Source organism: Schistocerca serialis, chromosome 2 (genome assembly GCF_023864345.2).
Source record: "Schistocerca serialis cubense isolate TAMUIC-IGC-003099 chromosome 2, iqSchSeri2.2, whole genome shotgun sequence".
NCBI lineage: Eukaryota > Metazoa > Arthropoda > Insecta > Orthoptera > Acrididae > Schistocerca > Schistocerca serialis.
In genome coordinates this window covers 419,335,427-419,354,515 of record NC_064639.1, presented here as the reverse complement: position 1 = coordinate 419,354,515, position 19,089 = coordinate 419,335,427, and the positions used below count along the sequence as shown (strand labels likewise).

General features: G+C 40.7%; 1 protein-coding gene and 1 non-coding gene across 2 annotated transcripts in view; one reads left to right on the top strand and one right to left on the bottom strand.

Annotated features, from left to right (window-relative positions):
- The window catches only part of LOC126455586 (circadian clock-controlled protein daywake-like), a 63,489-nt gene that overhangs the window by 13,000 nt on the left and 31,400 nt on the right, over positions 1-19,089 (bottom strand). Inside the window, exons 2-5 of the mRNA XM_050091344.1 lie at positions 15,842-15,934; positions 12,871-13,018; positions 7,543-7,676; positions 1,230-1,379 (exon numbers count right to left, since the gene is read on the bottom strand). Of these exons, the coding sequence (XP_049947301.1) occupies positions 1,230-1,379; positions 7,543-7,676; positions 12,871-13,018; positions 15,842-15,934 (525 nt within the window). The remainder of the gene's footprint in view (positions 1-1,229; positions 1,380-7,542; positions 7,677-12,870; positions 13,019-15,841; positions 15,935-19,089) is intronic.
- Positions 10,741-10,815, top strand: Trnat-ugu (transfer RNA threonine (anticodon UGU)). The gene has a single exon. It is a non-coding gene; the product is annotated as a tRNA-Thr (tRNA).

The following is a 19,089-nucleotide window of genomic DNA, read 5'->3' as shown; positions in this document are numbered from 1 at the left end:
TGCCCACTAGTGTATTAGTGTACACAGGTATTATATGGAAAAATAAATTGGTATTACGACATTTCTGTCATTCTTAATTTGTTTGTTAGGCTAGAAACTTTTTCACCCCCCCCCCCCCCCCCCCCACTCCTCTCATATTTTGTTTAAATGAGCCACTTTCCTAACTCATTTTTATTTTTATTGGGGAAAATGGTGTCAAGAGCCCACAGAAGTATGATGCAAAAGCACTCATCTTGCACCATTCAGTATGCATGTTCCTGCATCAGTTGACTCCATGTGAAGCTGCTGGCATCAAGTAAAAGCTGTCCATGCAGATTCGAGGTCAAAAGGGCACAATAAACATGATAAAGAGGGTGTAATTTTGAAAAATCATTGGCTCATTCACAAATACATATCCTGTGCCCCCTTTGTCAGTTGTAGCCTTACTGACCAATCAAAAGTTAAAATACTAATGTTGGCTACTGCTTGTCACTCAGTACAGTCATGGTCTGGAATGCTTGCTCATTTTCTGCAGTTGAATTGAGATTCATTCTCTTAACACTCTCCCTACACCAGCCAATATTGCTTTCATTGCCCTTCCAATTTTTCCAACTGTATCTCCAGTTTTTTGGTGTCTCTGTCTCTGCGAAATTTTTATTTTAAAGAAACCCAGTGAAAATGATGGAAAACCTTGGGGTTGCATACACATTTAGTATACTAGGCCAGATACATACCCAATCCTCACACGGGACACTTTCAGCAATTAGCTGTCAATAAAAATTTTACATGGTGCATTTAGAGCTAAACTTTGCATGCATGATACTGCTGGCAATACAATGCTACCCACTCCCCAAAGTGATTAACCAAGCTCTGGATTTACACATTCTCCACTTTTGCAATATTCTCAATTATTTAACTGACTGTGCAACTGAAACTGTTGTCTCCACTTCCAATGATTTCTAATACATGCTATCAATATTACTGATTCCTATATTTGGCTGGAATCATTACCTTACTAAAAAAGGCTCATACCAGTTCACAATTCCCTGCCAAGAGACTCTTGCTATATTAAACCTTCTATTTCTAATCTTGCTTTGTACTTTTTAACATGTATAGTGAAACAAGGTCTGATCCTATTGGCATGTCTACATCTCTTCTCTTGATACCAATGAGATTGAGTTTTCATTACTACACTCATCAGGCAGTAAACTAATTTTACATTATTCATCAATTAGCAAGTCATTACTTACTGATAGCTTCTGTGCTCTTATCCTTGTTGATTATCTGAGGAACAGCATCCTTCACATCTGCACTGGCAGTTAATTTCTGCACTTGCAGATATTGCTTTCCTGATATGTTCACCAACATTCCTTTTCCATGGATGTCACCCTTTACATCCGCTGTAAATATATGAATTTTTTAGTGATATTTCTGTAGTTAAATTATCATATACAAGACATCTTTTTAGAAAATTTTGTTGGATTGTATAAAGCAGGCTACATTTATTGATTATTCTATTACTGAATGAAAATTCCAAATCATATCATCCTGTGAGTAATGACATTAAACTATTTAGTTCCTGTAGTTTGTGTGTCGAATGGTTTAACTGAGAGCATGTCAGAGGTACATATTTTTAGTGTGTTGTAACTCTCAAAACTATGTACAGTCCACTATAGCTTTAACATATATTTAAAAATCAATCTTAGACAGTATTTATGCTGTTTTAGAATCTACATTTTCTCTTGGAAGCACAAGTTAAGCAGCTATTGGGAAAAGCTTTTACAGAGTTCCAAACTGTGAATAACAAAGTGTAACACGACTGATGCTTCTGTTGGAAAATGAAGCCTCCTTGAATGGCTCAACTGAAATACCACTTACTGCTCTGCTTTCAGTTCCAAACTGTCATGAATATTTGGAGATATATAAGACCTCTTATTAATAGCTATCAACAGTGAATACAAAGCTTAGTGGAGCCTGATATTTGCTGAACAAGCAGGGACGTAACACTGACACAGTGGTCACATTGCTCCAGTATTTCCAGAAAGTCAGGAAGTTGTGCATTTCCTTGTGATTTTTATTGTTATTCCGGTTTCTTTGTGTCCAAAACCTTACCATCTTTTACTTGCTGGTGTTGTTTAATTTTCTTGTAATTTGCAGGGCTATCTGGTTTGTTGCTTTATGTATACAGTTAATGTGTTAAATATCTGTGCATCAGAGCACAGAAGTGTATCTGAACCCTAAACAAGGAGACAATGTCTACTACTATTTCACTTTTGGGTCTTTAATTGTCATTGTTTAAATCACCATTACTTAGAAAATGATTTTTATTGTTATCTGTTGTGTGATTATGTAGTGAGATAGCCAAGATTTTTTGAGAGATACATATACAGTGTATTAGATGATAAAGCACCAATGGTTAAGACACTGAATTCCTATTTGGCGAATGAAGAGTTCAAATTCATACCCAGCCATCTTGAATTTGGGTTTTCACGATTTTTCTAAGTCTTCTGAGGTGAATGATAGAATTTTTACTTAAAAAAGACACTAACTTATTCCTGCCCTGATCTTGGTCACCACAGGCTGTGTCCCATCTCTAACAACCACAACATTAATGTTATATTAAACCATGAAAAATAGGTATCACCGCTGCTAGGAAAGGAGAGGCCTATCTTGAATCTCTGAGCTTATTTGACAGGGGTGTAGAAAGAGGTAGTACTTTTATGTGCTGAAGTTAGCTTTGTTAATGTCAGATCTATACTAGAAGACTGGTGACAGTCAAGCATTCCAAATTAGTGAAAATATCCAGGAGAGAAATGTCAGTAGGGGGGGGGGGGGGGCGGGTCAGGTACCAGTTTGGACAGAAAGCTTAATTATTCAACTGAGGATGACATGTTCATTGCTAAGAATATTCCTCACATTAATGTGAACATTGTATCACTCTTAGAGCGGTGTAAGTCCTGGCTAAGCATTATGTGGAATTTGTTAATACAGAGACTGGAAAACTGCTCAGGGGAGAAGGGCATTCACACACAGGTGTGACTGACGTACTGCCCCTCTCTCGATCACATCATACATGGCATGGTTAGAATCAGAATGCTTTTGGTAAGATACGAGGGTGAGTCAAATGAAAACCTTAAATTTGTAATAACAAATCAAAATTTCATGCCGTTATCCTCTAAGTTGGTAAGTGTGCTACAAACAGCATGCAGAATGGCCTGTAGGTGGCAGATAGTGCAGATGCACACTTACCATCGCAGTATCAGTATAAAGATGGCCGCCCCACTTGCGACTTGCACCAGGGAAGAAGAGTGTTCTGTTATTCGGTTTTTGCGTAGTGAAGGTGTGAAACCTATTGAAATTCATCGACGAATGAAGGTTCGGTACAGTGATGCATGTTTGTCACAGAAACAAGTCTACGAATGGAGTAGGAAGTTCGCAAATGGTATGACTTCAGTGGAAGATGCTCCTCGTCCAGGTCAGCCATAACGAATTATGACACTGAAAGACGTTGCAGCATGTTTACAGATTATTCATGGGTCAGCACACCACATTGAGCATGATGTGCTCCAATTTCACAAATTGTCTGGAAGATGGGTGCCATGGCAGCTGACTCCTGAAATGAGAGAACGGCGTGTTGATGCTTGTGAAGAACTTCTTTGGTGCTTTGAACAAGAAGGTGATGGCTCCCTTGCAACAATCATTACTGGGCATGAAACTTGGGTTCACTTACACCAACTGGAAATGAAGAGAGAGGAAGGAATGGCGTCATTCCTCATCACCAAAACCAAAGAAGTTTCGAGCAGAACCATAACCAGGGAAGGTTTTGCTGACTCTCTTTTGGGATGAAAAAGTCGTCATGCCGAGAGGGACCACTGTCACCAGTGCATCATATGCAGATCTCCTAAAAAACCGTATGCGGCCTGCAATCAAATCAAAGCGACTTGGATTGCTGTCAGCAGGTGTCCTTTTGCAACATGACAATGCAAGGCCCCACACTGCCTGTACAAGAGTTGCAACAATCACAGACCTGTATTTTGAGTGTCTTCCTCATCCATCATACTCACCAGACTTTGCCCCAAGTGATTTCCATATGTTTGGACCACTCAAAGACGCAATGGGAGGAAAGAAGTTTCATTCTGATGAAGAGGTATGCCACGCAGTGCATGAGTGATTGTGCGGACTACCAAAAGAATTTTTTTCTAAAGGAATTTATGCACTTTGTAAGCACTGGAGGACTTGCATTGAGCTTGGGGGAGATTACGTTGAAAAGTGATACAGCTTTGTACCATTTCTGCACAGTAAATAATATTTAAAAAATATTTAAGGTTTTCATTTGACTCACCCTCGTATTACTTGCACAGCTAACTGTTAGAAGCATGCAGTCTGAACAAAGTAGTATCCATCGTATCCCAGTGATATCCAGTGTTTTTGATAACCATTTTTAGGGTAAATCCATCTCAGAGTTAGAGCTACAGAATAAATATAGTTAAGTTGAAACAGCATCAAAATACTGCAGCTTGGACAATGCCAAGGACACTAAAGAAATTACATTTAGTGTATTCAATCATAACATAAGAAGGCTCTAAAAATGATAAATTTCTTATATCCATCAAGGAAAGTGAAAGCATATATGGAATTTTAGCTGACTTCTTGTTCAAATCGAAACATCAAATGGGAATCGCTGGAAATTGACAGATTCATCTTGATGGATGGAAGCTGATGTCAAAGAGGAAGAGTGAAATAAAAACCTTGACACACAATAAATATTTAATTTCCCATGCCTTCTATAAGGGACAGTCAAATGAAAACCAAATACCTGCCAAAAAGAGACCACAGAATGGTTCCATTCAAAAGTAATCACCTCAAGCATTAAGACTTTCAACCCACTGGGAGATGAAACAAATAGTTCCTGTTTTATAGAACATGGTTAGCTGCTGATGGATCCACAACCGTACCCACCCATGCACATCCTTCTCTGACTGAAACGGATGTCCACATTTGTCTTTGTTCAGGTCACCAAAGACATGAAAATCATATGGCAAATGATTTAGGATGTACAGAGGATGCTGCAGTGTTTCCCAGCCAAATTGGTGAAGCATAGCCTTCATTCGATTGGCAGTGTGTTGGCGGCCATTATTGTGACTCCATCCAACAACATTCCTGGGCATTTTGACTTTATGGCGTGTCACAGCTTCCGCAAAGTGTTTTCAAAGTGCTGCACATTGATTGTGGTTCCGCACTTGAAGAACTTAATGAGCAGAGAGCCCCTGCAGTCAAGTAAGGAAGTCATCATGACTTTATGTAATGCCACCATCTCACACCAGAGGACAAACAGCAAAGCCAACAGTGGAAACATCCCACATCTACCCCAGCAAAGATATCCAAAGCTGTTCACAAAAGTTCAATGATGACCTTTTTCTTTGACTGCAAGCTCGCTGCTCGCTGACTTTCTGTGAACACTTTGCAAAAATTGAAGTGCACCACAAATCCAAATGCTGTAAAATGAGAATATCATTTTTGTTCTCACTACAAACAAAATTTCATTTAAGAATAATTTTATGTGCCCACTTGGAATAACAACAACACACTTGTGACCATTCACATTCACACATTACCCTTCTTTCTATGCAATCGATGTCCTCTGTTTATTTAACTAGGTACAGATCCGCCTAAAGCAGTCTTCAGTATAGGTTGTACAAGTGTTTTGTAAGCAGTCTCTGTATAGATGGATAGTACTTCATGGCACCCTACCAATAAACCAAAGCTTCATCTAGAACAAAGCCTATGATCATTCTACCTCATACTCATGTGCCTTGTTTACTTCAAGATAATTGTATGACATGACTGTCTCATAAATCGTGTTGTCATAGTTTGTTCACTGTTGTGTTTATGCGGTGCACAATTTTATATTTCTCTAGAGTACAACTAATAGGGACTAACTTATACTTTCAACGGTTTGATACTTTTTCAGGATATTATTGGACATTGCTACGATTTTTAGTGGATTATGTACTCTTCCTCTCAGGTTACCACATCATCTGTGAAAAGCCTAAGACTGCAACTAATTTTATCTGATATGCTAAATTTAAGATGAATAACAATTAGGCCTTAGCCATATCACACTTTTCATCCTTGCTGAGGGACACCTGGTATAACATCTGGGTCTTAATAATTTAAAAACGAAATCATGCAATGCACCTCTAGCAATACATGCTCAGCCCATCTTCCATTTGAGTTTATATGAAATGAACCATTAACTCTGCATTTTGCTTCCAGGATAAATGCTTTGGGTCTCTTCTTTAACTTCAGTGGCAGTTTTGGATAGAAGTTTATATTGAGATTAACTAACACTCACGAACACATTGGAAAAATGAATTTTTTATGTTCTTTTAGCTCCCATTAACAACATAAAAAGTTATGGATGGAATACCCATAAAATCAAATTGAATCCTCTCCTATATTCTGAAGGGTCCCTTAAAGGGTGGAACAGACACACCGATGTGTCAGCCTACATGAAAATCACATTTAATACACTCCATTTGGCTCAAGAAATTGTCACATAGATGAATTTCAATTGATATGAAGTATTTAAAGCTGTTATACATTATGGACACACAATGTAATACTGGTAGGGGTAGTTCAAGAGACCTTTTCACTTTTATATTTCATCTTAATTAAGCAAGTATATTATTTTATAATGACAGTTACACTCTGTGCATCACTACACTTTTTATATCATAAAGATACCCCAGTGTAATAATGAGGGCCAGGGTGAGGCCCAAGGTACACAAGCCGTAACTTGAAGTAACAAGTAAAGATTTCCGTAGAGGCTGTATCATAATAAGTAGCAACTGCTTAGGACGGCAAGCTGAGAAGAACGCCCGAAGGTACAAGTGCACAATTTGTATACAGTGCTTATCACAATGAGTAGCAAAAGCTGACACGTATGAAAGTGTACAAAGGAGGGGTAAAGAGGCAAATGTTTATTCGCTTGTGTCAAAAACTGTTCTCAAACCACCTGAGTAACAATTCATAGGGATATGAAATGGAATGTCCACATAGTTTCAATCATAGATAAGGCAGGTGTCAGACTTTAGTTCATTGGTAGAATACTAGGGAAATGCAATCGGTCAATAAAACACTTTTGGGGCAAACCTACGGTATTGCACAAATGTGTGAGAGCCTTAGCAAATAGAATGGAGAGGGGTTCTGAACATATACAAAGAAGAGCAGCACAAATGGACACAGTTTTGTTTGACCCATGGGAGAGCGTAATGGAGATGCTGGAAAAACTGAACCATCAAACACATGAAGCTAGATGCAATTCCCACAGAAGCATACCTACAAAGTTTCAAGAATTAGCTGTAAGTGTTGAATCTAGTCGAATATACCATCTGAGTGCTACTTGTGTAGGAATCACCAAGGAGATATGAGACTAATTACAGCATGCAATTATTCTTACCATGCTCCATATGTGAATGGAACAGGAAGAAGCCTTAATATATGGTACTGCAGTGGTTTGCATGAATGTAGATGTACAAATGTGTTTGCATGGCAACTCACTGAAATTCCCTCGGAACTCTCCGCGACCCTTAAGCGGAACAACCAGAATGCGGCCATCGATGTCGTAGTCAGATACCATGTAGATGTGTGGGAAGGATACTGACAGATCCAGACTTAGACCCTGCAGATCTGTCCTGCAAAAGAGGGAATATGTTTTAGTATCTCAGTAGCAACAAGAGTATCTTAGTTTATTCAGAACAGGCCATTAAAACTGCAACACCAGGAAGGAAAGCAAATAACAAAATTCTACCTGGTGAGTGTACACAATATAGTAGCAAAAACACACGATCAAATTTGTAGGTGTTTCAAGGGTGTATAGCAGTGGTCATCAAACTGCGGTCCTAATCAAGTATTTGTGTGGCTCACTGTTCTCAGCATATTTTATAATAATATAAGCCGTATTCTATAATAATATGCATCTAGCAAACAACAGCTGAATCCAAAAACATCAGCTGACATTAAGAGCTTTTCCTTCTCAGTAACAAACAAAAATACTTACAGAGATAATAATGTTTTAAGACTTGCCTTATTTTAATTGACGTTGGTCAGATCGGCCGTGAGCTAAGTAAAGTTAGCTGCTATCGTCAGGGGCAGAGGGGTAAGTGGTGTGGCTACTGCAGGGTTAGAGACTGTATGAGATGAAATGTTTTATTATACAATGGAGTGCCAAAGAAACTGGTACACCTCCCTAACATTATGTAGAGCCCCTGCAAGCACGCATAAGTGCTGCAACACAACATGGCATGGACTTGATTAATGTCTGAAGTACTGCTGGAGGGAATTGACACCATGAATCCTGCTGGGTTGTCTATACATCTGAAAGAATAAGAGGGGGCGGACACCTCTTCTGAACAACACGTTGTAAGGCATCCCAGATATGTTCAATAATGTTCATGTCTGGGGAGTTTGGTGGCCACTGGAAGTGTTTAAATTTAGAAGAATGTTCCTAGAGTCACTCTGTAGCAATTCTGGATGTGTGGGCTGCCACAATGTCCTGCTGGAATTGCCCAAGTCCATCAGAATGCACGGTGAACATGAATAGCTGCAGGTGATCAGACAGGATCCTTACATATGTGTCACCTGTCAGAGTTGTATCTAGACGTATCAGAGGTCCCATATCCCTTCAGCTGCACACACCCCACACCATTACAGAGCCTCCACCAGCTTGAACAGTCCCCTGCTGACATGCAGGGTCCATGGATTCATGAGGTTCTCTCTATACCTATATACGTCCATCCACTCGATACAATTTGAAACGAGACTCATTCTACCAGGCAACTTGTTTCCAGTCATCAACAGTTCAATATCGGTGTTGACGGACCCAGTTTAGGCGTAAAGCTTTGTGTCGTGCAGTCATCAAGAGTACACGAGTGGGCCTTTGGCTCCGAAAGCCCATATCAATTATGTTTCATTGAATGGTTCGCACACTGACACTTGATCAAAGATGTTTACTAAATGTTTTGAAAGCCATGTTTCTGCTACTCATTGCACAGTATTACAACACCCTTATTATTAAATGTCATTTTCCTTGCTATAGATATGTATTGCATTGGATGATGATTGACTCATTAATGTGCATTCATTAATCCATATTATTTCCATGGCACACACATCCACAATTCATCAGCACTGGAAGACAAACAATAAAACATTCCAGAAATGTATTCACAATTGTGAATATGATCAGACACCAGCTGGTCCAAGTATTGCTGACAGTGAAAATCTGTGCTGGACCAGGACTCAAACCCACATTTCCCGATTTATGCGAGCAGTCACCTTTACCACTTCAGCCATCCGAGCATGCCTCCAGGACCAGCCCAAACGTCTGTATGTCACCGTGTGTCTACGTCCTGTACTTGCACAATTGCTGTGATTTCTGCACATGGAGAGACTCTGGATTATTGTCATGGCCTTGTTGTGGCATGAAATACTATACTGCAGTGCCTGCGTGTTTACAATGTAGCCTACCCTACAATGTTCTTCACACATGCATGCATGGATGTCTTATGGACATTGCAGAGTCCATAATAAAAATGCAGGCACTGCAGTATAGTACAATATACTGAAGTGCTAAAAAACTGGTATAGGCATGCGTATTCAAATACAGAGATATGTTAACAGGCAGAATACGATGCTGCGGTCGGCAATGCCTATATAAGAAAAAAAGTGTCTGGTGCAGTAGTTAGATTGGTTACTGCTGCTACAATGGCAACTTATCAAGATTTAAGTGTGTTTGAATGAGGTGTTATAGTTGGCCCACGAGTGGTTGCACATAGCATCTCCGAGGCAGTGACGAAGTGAGATTTTCCCATATGACCATTTCACGAGTGTACCGTGAATATCAAGAATCCAGTAAACATCAAATCTCTGACATCACTGTGGCCAAAAAAGGATCTTGCAAGAACGAGACCAATGATGACTGAAGAGAATCGTTCAGTGTGATGAAAGTGCAACAATTCTGCAAATTGATGCAGATTTCAATGCTGGGCCATCAACAAGTGTCAGCGTGTGGAGGCTCTCTAATGTTGTGAGACATGTGCAGTTAGAGTGATATGGGACCTCTGATATGTTTAGATACGACTCTGATGGGTGACACACACCTAAGCATTCTGTCTGATCATCTGCAGCCATTCATTTCCATCGCACATTCCGATGGACTTGGGCAATTCCAGCAGGACAATGTGACAACCCACACATCCAGAATTACTACGCAGTGGTTCCAGGAACATTCTTCTGAGTTTAAATACTTCTGGTGGCCACCAGACTCCCCAGACATGAACATATATATTTATATGGATAGGTGTCTGTTCTTTCGGACATGCCCAAAAGAACAGACACCACTGATGACCTGCAGCCATCTAGAACGAAATTAGAATTGTATTAATACATTCAGCTGCTGACGGGCGTTGATATATATCAACGGAGACTGTCTGTTGTTTCGGACATGTCCGAAACAACAGACACCATATCCACAGAAATATATAGTTCTGGCAATACCAGCCATGACCTTCTTCTTCTTCTGTGCAGATGCACACATATTCCCCGAACTCTTACGGGAGTTGGTAAGAATGTCTTCCACGAGTAATGAGTGTATTGGGGTGGGACGCTACGGATGTAGTGTGTGGACATACAAGGTGAGAATGTGGGTCTCGCGGGAGGCATGCACGAGATAGTCCCTGCAGTCGCACTATCCTCTGTGCCCTCGGTGGCTCACATGGACAGAGCGTCTGCCATGTAAGCAGGAGATCCCGGGTTCGAGTCCCGGTCGGGGCACGCATTTTCACCTGTCCCTGTTGGTATATATCAACACCCATCAGTAGGTGAAGATATTAATATAATTCTAATTTAGACATGAACATTATTGAGCACATCTGGCATGCCTTGCAGCGTGCTGTTCAGAAGAGATCTACACCCCTTCATACTGCTGTGGACTTATGGACAGCCCCTGCAGGATTCATGTTGTCAGTTCCCTCCAGCACTACTTCAGACATCAGTCGAGTCAATGCCATGTCTTGTTGTGGCGCTTCTGCGTGCTCGCGGGGGTCTTACACATATTAGGCGGGTGTACCAGTTTCTTTAGCTCTTCAGTATACATATTTATTCTTCAAGTTTACATATTTGCAGCCCTCCGCCGCTAGACTCTTCCGAATTGTACAGTGTTACTCGGGGGTGTGTAACTTCACTATCTCAGTGTGTGAGAAACTACGTGCTGTTACCGAGTTTGGAATTCGAAGAGTTTGTCCACACACGGAGCACCATCTCCTTCAGCATGACAGTGCCAGAGTGCTGCGACATCTGAAGCAATCCAACACTTTGGGTTCACTGTCATTGGTCATCCTCCATAAAGCCCCGACTTGGCCCCATCCAATTTTCATCGGTTTCCAAACTTAATGAACACCTTTGAGGATTTCACTTTGATAGTGATGAAGCGGTGCAACCCACCAGGTTAGCCGAGAGCGCTAATGCGCTGCTTCCTGGACTCAGGTAGGTGCGCCAGCCCCGGATCGAATCCGCCCGGCGGATTAACGAAGAGGGCAGGTGTGCCGGCCAGCTTGGATGTGGTTTTTAGTCGATTTTGTACATCCCCCTAGGTGAATACCGGGCTGGTCCCCACGTTCCTCCTCAGTTACAAGGCTCGCAGACATCTGAACACTTTCGCACTATTCCATGGATTACACTCGTCGCAGACAGTTGGGGTACGCTAATTTCTTCCCGGGGGGTACAGGGTGGCGGCAGGAAGGGCATCCGGCCACTCCTTAACTAACATTGCCACATCCGATTAACCATGCCGACACTGCGTCTGTGCGGGAAAACCGGCACATGCAAGAGAAAGAAAGAAAAAGTGATGAAGTGGTGCAAGCAGAGGTAACGTTGTAGCTCCACCAACAAAGTCAAACACTGCACAGTGACGGTATCAACCAACAGGTCTCTCTTTGGGAGAAATGTGTTCGTCGCCAGGGTGATTATGTTGAGAAGTAAATAATTAGACATGAAGAATAAAGGTATATAATGTCAATAACGTCTGATTTATTAAAAAAGCTTTAAGCGTTTCACATAAGAAAATCGGGGACATGCTTTTCAGCACAGCCTCGTATGAAGTGCAGGCGCAAGCCATTGGCCAGTAACATTACTAGAAACTTTCAATTCAGGCTAATTGTTTGGGAAAGTGCTGTACCTGAATTAAATACAATTAAAAATGGCTTGGTTACTACGTTTCTTTTGATATTTTGCATTTTCCTTAGAAATATGTTCCCTTATAGCTAGAAAATGTTATTTTTAAAACTGAAGTAGTGAGTTTTGAATATGATATCAATTTTTTGTTTAAAAAAACACATAGTTGCTCATAGCGATTTTAATCAATCTGGCTGAATACCTTAATCATTTAAATTCTGCCGGCCGGAGTGGCCGTGTGGTTCTGGGCGCTACAGTCTGGAGTCGAGCGACCGCTACGGTCGCAGGTTCGAATCCTGCCTCGAGTATGGATGTGTGTGATGTCCTTAGGTTAGTTAGGTTTAATTAGTTCTAAGTTCTAGGCGACTGATGACCTCAGAAATTAAGTCGCATAGTGCTCAGAGCCAGAGCCATTTAAATTCTCGTGCATTTTTTAATCTCATCAGTTCTGCAAATCATAAATTGAAGTAAAATTTTATACAATTACGTTATAAGCATTGATTGCTGCGGTAAAGCCTTTTAATTCGAGAATAGCTCTAATATGCTACTTTTGCAGATTAGGTATCAGAAAAGTTTCCTTGTTAGTGTCCACAGCAAAGGTTTAGCCTATCAGAAATACGGACATGATCTTTACTATTGAAGAATCATAGGTCTTACTTGAGCTTGTTAATAACGAAGGTGGTTCCGCCATATATACGTATATTCTTCAAGTCAGCTCTGACCTTGAGGGCTTCCAAGTTTCTGTCGATAGCCAGGGCAGCAATAACCAGCGGCTCACACGGTGGTACCCGCATCTTAGGAATTCCTGGGATGCAGAGGTTTCATTGCATTAATCACAGACACTGTTCTTATTAACTGCACAAATGCGAGAAAAATGTAATTGTTTATTGCTCTACTTTAGTTGATAAAAATCGCGTTACTTAAATAAAGAGCGGAATGTCAAACATTATAAGGCCATTTTTTCTCAAAACCCGTTTCAGTACTATTATGTTCCTGGTACTCTGTTGTTAGTACCAAGTCGTGGAGAAAATGTTTCAAATATACATTACTAGACGGCGCACAGTCCTAGTGCCAACTGGTTCGCTTTCCTGCGGAGATCCATGTGCCATGCGTCAAGTTCTCCTCTCCTCCACTCTGGTGACGCACAGTTCGTGTGGTAAGCAGGGTGCATACAAGCTTTTGTTTGTATCAATAAAACAGCTTTGTAATGGAAGGTAATAGTTTAAATGTGAAACTTGTCACCAAATCATACAAAACTGTGCAGCTCAAAATAAAAATAGCACGGCTGTGTTTTTAAAGATGATTCTGGTAAGCGTGGGATGTTTAAAAGTTTTTGATGGTTGGGAACAGCTTTTCTAGCTATGTCACAGATTTTGCAATCATAGAAAAACAGAGAAAGGGAAACATAGCTCAAGTTCCGCAAGATTTACACAAGATTGCCGAGTCAGATAAAGCTACGAGCCCACTCCAAGTAACTCGTTCCAATGATATTTGAAGATGCTACAAGAACTTCGTTATCAATGCAGGCGTGATAAACCCAGTACGATGAAAGAGCCTCATACTCATACACCTCAAATAATTACTATTCTTACTCTGAAACTGGAGAATTGAAAAATATCAATGTGTTCAAAAGAGGAAAGGCCATGGCTGACATATTCCATGACTACTTTATCCGAAAGACCAACCATGTTTATCAGTTGCAAATAGGATGACCTGTTGACAAAACTGCCACTTCTTCCTCAACAGCACAGGGAGTTCTGGAGTAAACTTTGCAGCATATGATCCCAAGAATGGAGTTGTGTAAGAAAGAGAAGTCCGTAGTGAAAGATGTTTCCTTTAACATGATTTTGTCACTCTTTTGTAAAAAATTTATAAGATAAAAGAAATGGATTTTGTTGGCTACGGTTCTATTAGTTATAATATGACGGCTGTTTTTCTGTACCTGTATTATCACAAACAAAATATTGCACATTAATGGCACTTGAAACCAGTCAGTCCACTGGTATGGCACCTAGAGCGACATTAAGAAAATTTTTGTTTTCTGATTTGTCTCATTCTGTAGCGATGAGGTGATCAGGACAATTCTGTGATAACAGAATTCTTTTTCAATATTGTGAGTACAAAAGGTTTCAGTACAAATAGAGTACAGTTTTTTGCTTCTCCTGACAAATGTGAGATTTTGCACTTACAATGTTTGACATTTCCACTCTTCAAATATGTATAGCATTCAAGTTACAACAAAGTGCACGATTCGTTCCGTGTAGCTATGAGGTAACTATTACAAAATCACCAGTAACAGTAACTTACTTACGAGTGCAGTGACCGCTCTGTCGCGCACGCCCAATCCATCAACGAAAACGAAATTTGGTTGTGTCTTATCGCGAGTAAGCCGTAACAGTGTCCGGCAAGGTAGCTCAATTTATTACACAGAAAACGCTCTACGTTCTGACTATAATAGATACGGATGGTGTTACTGATACTTGTTCTACTACATGTTGAGGGCCTCAGGCAGCTGCTATTCCCCGTTGAACACATAAAGGTGCCTGAAACAATCTTCATGGCAAAACTCGGCCGCAAACTGCAGCTGAAATGAAGACGCTCCTGCAGAATTTTCGTTGGAAAGTGTTTGATCACCCTCCATAAAACCCGGACTTCCCCTCTGATTTCATCTCTTTGCTCACATGAACAGCTGCCTAGGCGGTTGCCTTCTACGACGAGGGTATTGGGAAATTGGTACAACGCTACAATATACTGTAATCCTAAGTCGGAGCGGCGACTATGTAGAGAATTACCTGAAAGGTTAGCTAAATTTTGCAAATAAAAGATTTTTTTATTTTCACTGTGGTTTCCATTTCGCGACCGATCGACCATGGAAAAAAAGAGCGTCATATGTTCGGCAGCAACCCGAAACAAACGAAATTCGGTCCTCAATATGTAGCAGCTATGACTCTTGCTCCAAACACCATCACAGTGATGTTGACATTGCAGTTAATTTGACCGTCTCTGCACATCCCTGAACAGATCACAAACTGTCGGACATCCAGCTAACAGACTACTTGATCTAAGAAACTATCTGGGAAATCGTAAATCTCAAGGTAGTTGTAAGTTTTGTAGATTGTTGTCTCACAAAAATCGGTGGATTTCATAGTATTGTCAGTGCCAGAATCGCTCTTGCTATCGATGTGGCTTCTTTCGATCGATTTTGTACAGGGTTACGAGGAATACTTCCTGTGTATCAGAACCGTTACCAAAATCTTAAAATGTCGCTTTGAGATTCAGTAAACACTGGTGAGAAAACAGTTCTCTGTGTGCCCGTGGTGTCCGACAATTCTAGCTAGCAAAAAAGTCAAAATGGCATCTTTATGGCTTTACGCTGTAAACTTCAGAAAATCTGCTCACAATGATTGTGCAGACACGACTACTTTTCATTCCTGTCGGAATCAGAGTTTGTTGCGGAATCTTGATGGTCATTTACAGTAAATTCTTTTTGCGATAACAGAAAGTTCTGGACTCCAGTGTAGAAAAAGTGCAAATAGTAATAAAAATTGCAAAACAATTATTTCAAAACTATTAAATGTTGCACATAAGCTAACTGTTACAAATAAGAAGAAAGGTCATGGCTACACACCTTTGACTAGGTGAGGCGTAATGGCTTCCACAGACTTGACGACGCAGGCATCGTACTGCGGGTCACTGCGTTTGCAAATGGGTACGTTGTTTGCTGTTCGGAAGAAAAATGTAGTTACAAAATGACAATATTACATGACTTCTCTTTCAGGTAGTTACATTTATTTACATCATTTCATGATGAGTACTGGAGACTTAGATGCCAATTTATTTACTAATGACAATGTTAGACTTTTGAAGCGTTGAAGAGCAAGATTACAAATCTTATCAATATTATTTACATTAGTTACATAGAGTACAAAGCACCAGCCCCAGGGTGGATCGACCATGCATTGGTTTACCACATGAAGTCGTAGGATACTTCTATTTCGAATGCTTACACGTAAATTCCACGATGTTTTTCTTTATACTGATAATCGCTTGTGGTAACTAAAAGTCACTAATGTGGCTGTCTTTTTTTCCCACAGCGAACTCTTGAGCGTGGTGACATTGATGAAAATAAATAGTCTTCCCATTTATTGGCATACACCGCTATATCCCATCACTTACGAGCTGATAAACAAACCTCTTGTGACGAAACGGGTCCGTCATTTGAACCATGTGGAACGGGTCAGTTTACAGGACATGTATACATGATTAGTGTTCACATTAATGGATGCATTATTTTTTCAGTCCTTACTCATGCAACTGCACTTAACTGTTTTTTTTTCTTTTTCTACTGGCTACGAGATTTCAAGTAAAACTTCATCAGTGAAATAGGAGGAGTAGACCAGAAGAAATGATTTTAAATTTGATTTAAAACTTGCTTTGCTATCTGTCAGACATTCTTATGTTATTGGACAATTGCAAAAAATTTTGCTGTGTATTGGCCTGAGCCACTGACGTCTTTAATAATGTGTAATAAAGGTTATTTTTCGCTCCAATGTTGTAGGCGTGGACATCACCGTGCTTCTCAAATTGTGATGGATTATTTATCACGAATTTCATTGGTGAAAATGTATATCGTGGCGGCGCAGTTAAAACGCCTAGCTCCTTGACGAGGTACCTACATGACATCCGTGGGTTAGCGCTTAGCACCACATGTTATTCTTACTGCTCGCTTCTGTGCAAGCAGTACTTTCCTTCTAAGTGATGAGCTACTCTCGAAAATTATTCCACGCGACATTATTGAGTGGATATATGTAGAATATGTCTGGAGGGTGAGATGTTTGTTTCCAAGATTAGCAGTTGTACGAAGAGCAGAAGTAGCTTAACTGTGTGAGAAGCTCAGTGACATGCTACTTGCAGTTCAAGTTTCCATCAATATGCATACCCAAAAATTTGTAGCATTCTACGCTATTTACTGACTCCTGCTCATGTGCTGACTCAGTTGTTGGCAGGACTCTTGTTTGTTGTACAGAACTGAGTGTAATGTGCATTTTTTTTTTTTGCAAAATTCAAATAGAGTACATTTTCAGAGCAGTGGAAGTGGTGATACGGAGGCAGCTGACAATTCCGGTACAGCTCTGTGCACAATACAGTGCATCCCTGGTGGACATACCAGTGCGCTCTCTTTCAAATGCCAACTAATTTAAATCTGAGTATGATTAGCTACATTTTCTATAGAGAAGGGGAAACGTTGTTCATCTTGGTGCTTATCTTCATGTGTTCTGCGCTTGTCTATAGTGCTTGTAGAAATTGCCGCGTGCTGTCGTCCTCCCGCCCGAAGCGCAGCCCCGGCAGTCAAGCGAAGTAACGGCCCCACTTGCCGCTATACACACTGGCTGACCACTTTCGATTATTACGTCACAGTCGTGCTGCTCCCAGTGACCGAGCGAAATGAGCACGGCACCAGTAACGGTAAACGCAACCGTTCAGCTTGATGAACACGTGCTGCTCTCCCTTTAGCCGGTTAGACTGCGTGGGGTGTCTACACACGTGACTTCGTGGTCGCGACCAGGCCAGCATGTCTCGAGTGGCTGCTTGTCACGTGCCAATGGTGGCGTAAATAAGCCCAGCGGGCACTCCTGCCGCTTCACGAGACTTTGCACATCTGGCGTAACAGAAGCACCGAGAGATATTAACAAATCGTTGTTCATACACCTACATCGATACTTTGCAAACCACACCTAAGTACGTGGCAGTCGATTCATCGAACCACCTTCACAATAATTCTCTGTTGTTCCACTCTCGAACACCTTGTGGAAAAAACGAACATCTACATTTTCGCGTACAAACTCTGAATTCCCTTATTTTATTATGATGATCATTTCTCGGTATGTAGGTCGGCGCCAGCAAAATAATTTCGCATTCGGAGGAGAAGGCTGGTGATTGAAATTTCGTAAGAAGATCCCACCGCAACGAGACACGTTTTTGTTGTAATGATGTCCACACCAAATCCTGTAAAATGTCCGTGACACACTTTCCAGTATTTCTCGATAATACAAAACGTGCTGCCCTTCTTTGAACTTTCTCGATGTACTCCTTTAATCCTATCCGGCAAGGGTCCCACACCGCGCAGCAGTACGGTCATGCTTGGTACAGGCAGCGTTCACAGTAGATCTGTTGCATCTCCTAAGTGTCCTGCCAATAAAACGCAGTCTTTGGTTCACCTTTCTCCATTATTTCCTGTGTGTTCTTTCCAATTTAAGTTGTTCGTAATTGTAATTCGTAGGTATTTAGTTTAATTTACGGCCCTTAGACCTGATTGATTTATCGCGTAACCGAAGTTTAAAGCGTTCCTTTTATTACTCATGAGGATGACCTCACACTTTTCATTATGTAGGATCGATTGCCAATTTTCGCACCACACTGAAATCTAAATCGTTTTGCAATTGGTTTTCATCTTCTCATGACTTTACTAAAAGATAAACGACAACAACCTAAGACGGCTGCTCAGATTGTCTCCTACATCGTTTATATAAGTAAGAAACAACAGGGGGCCTATAGCATTACCTTGGGAACGCCAGAAACCACTTCTGTTTTACTCGATGACTTTACGTCAGTTACTACCAACTGTGACCTCTGTGACAGGAAACCACGAATCCCCTCGCATAATTGAGACGATATTCCATAAGCACAAAATTTGATTACGAGCCGCTTGTGAGGTAAGGTATCAAAAGCCTTCTGGTAATACAGAATAAATCGAAGTCCCTTTGTTAATAGCACTCAACAATTCGTGTGCATAAAGAGCTATTTGTGTTACACAAGAACAATGTTTTCCAAATCCCTGTTACTATGTGTCAATAGATCATTCCTTTCGAGGTGATT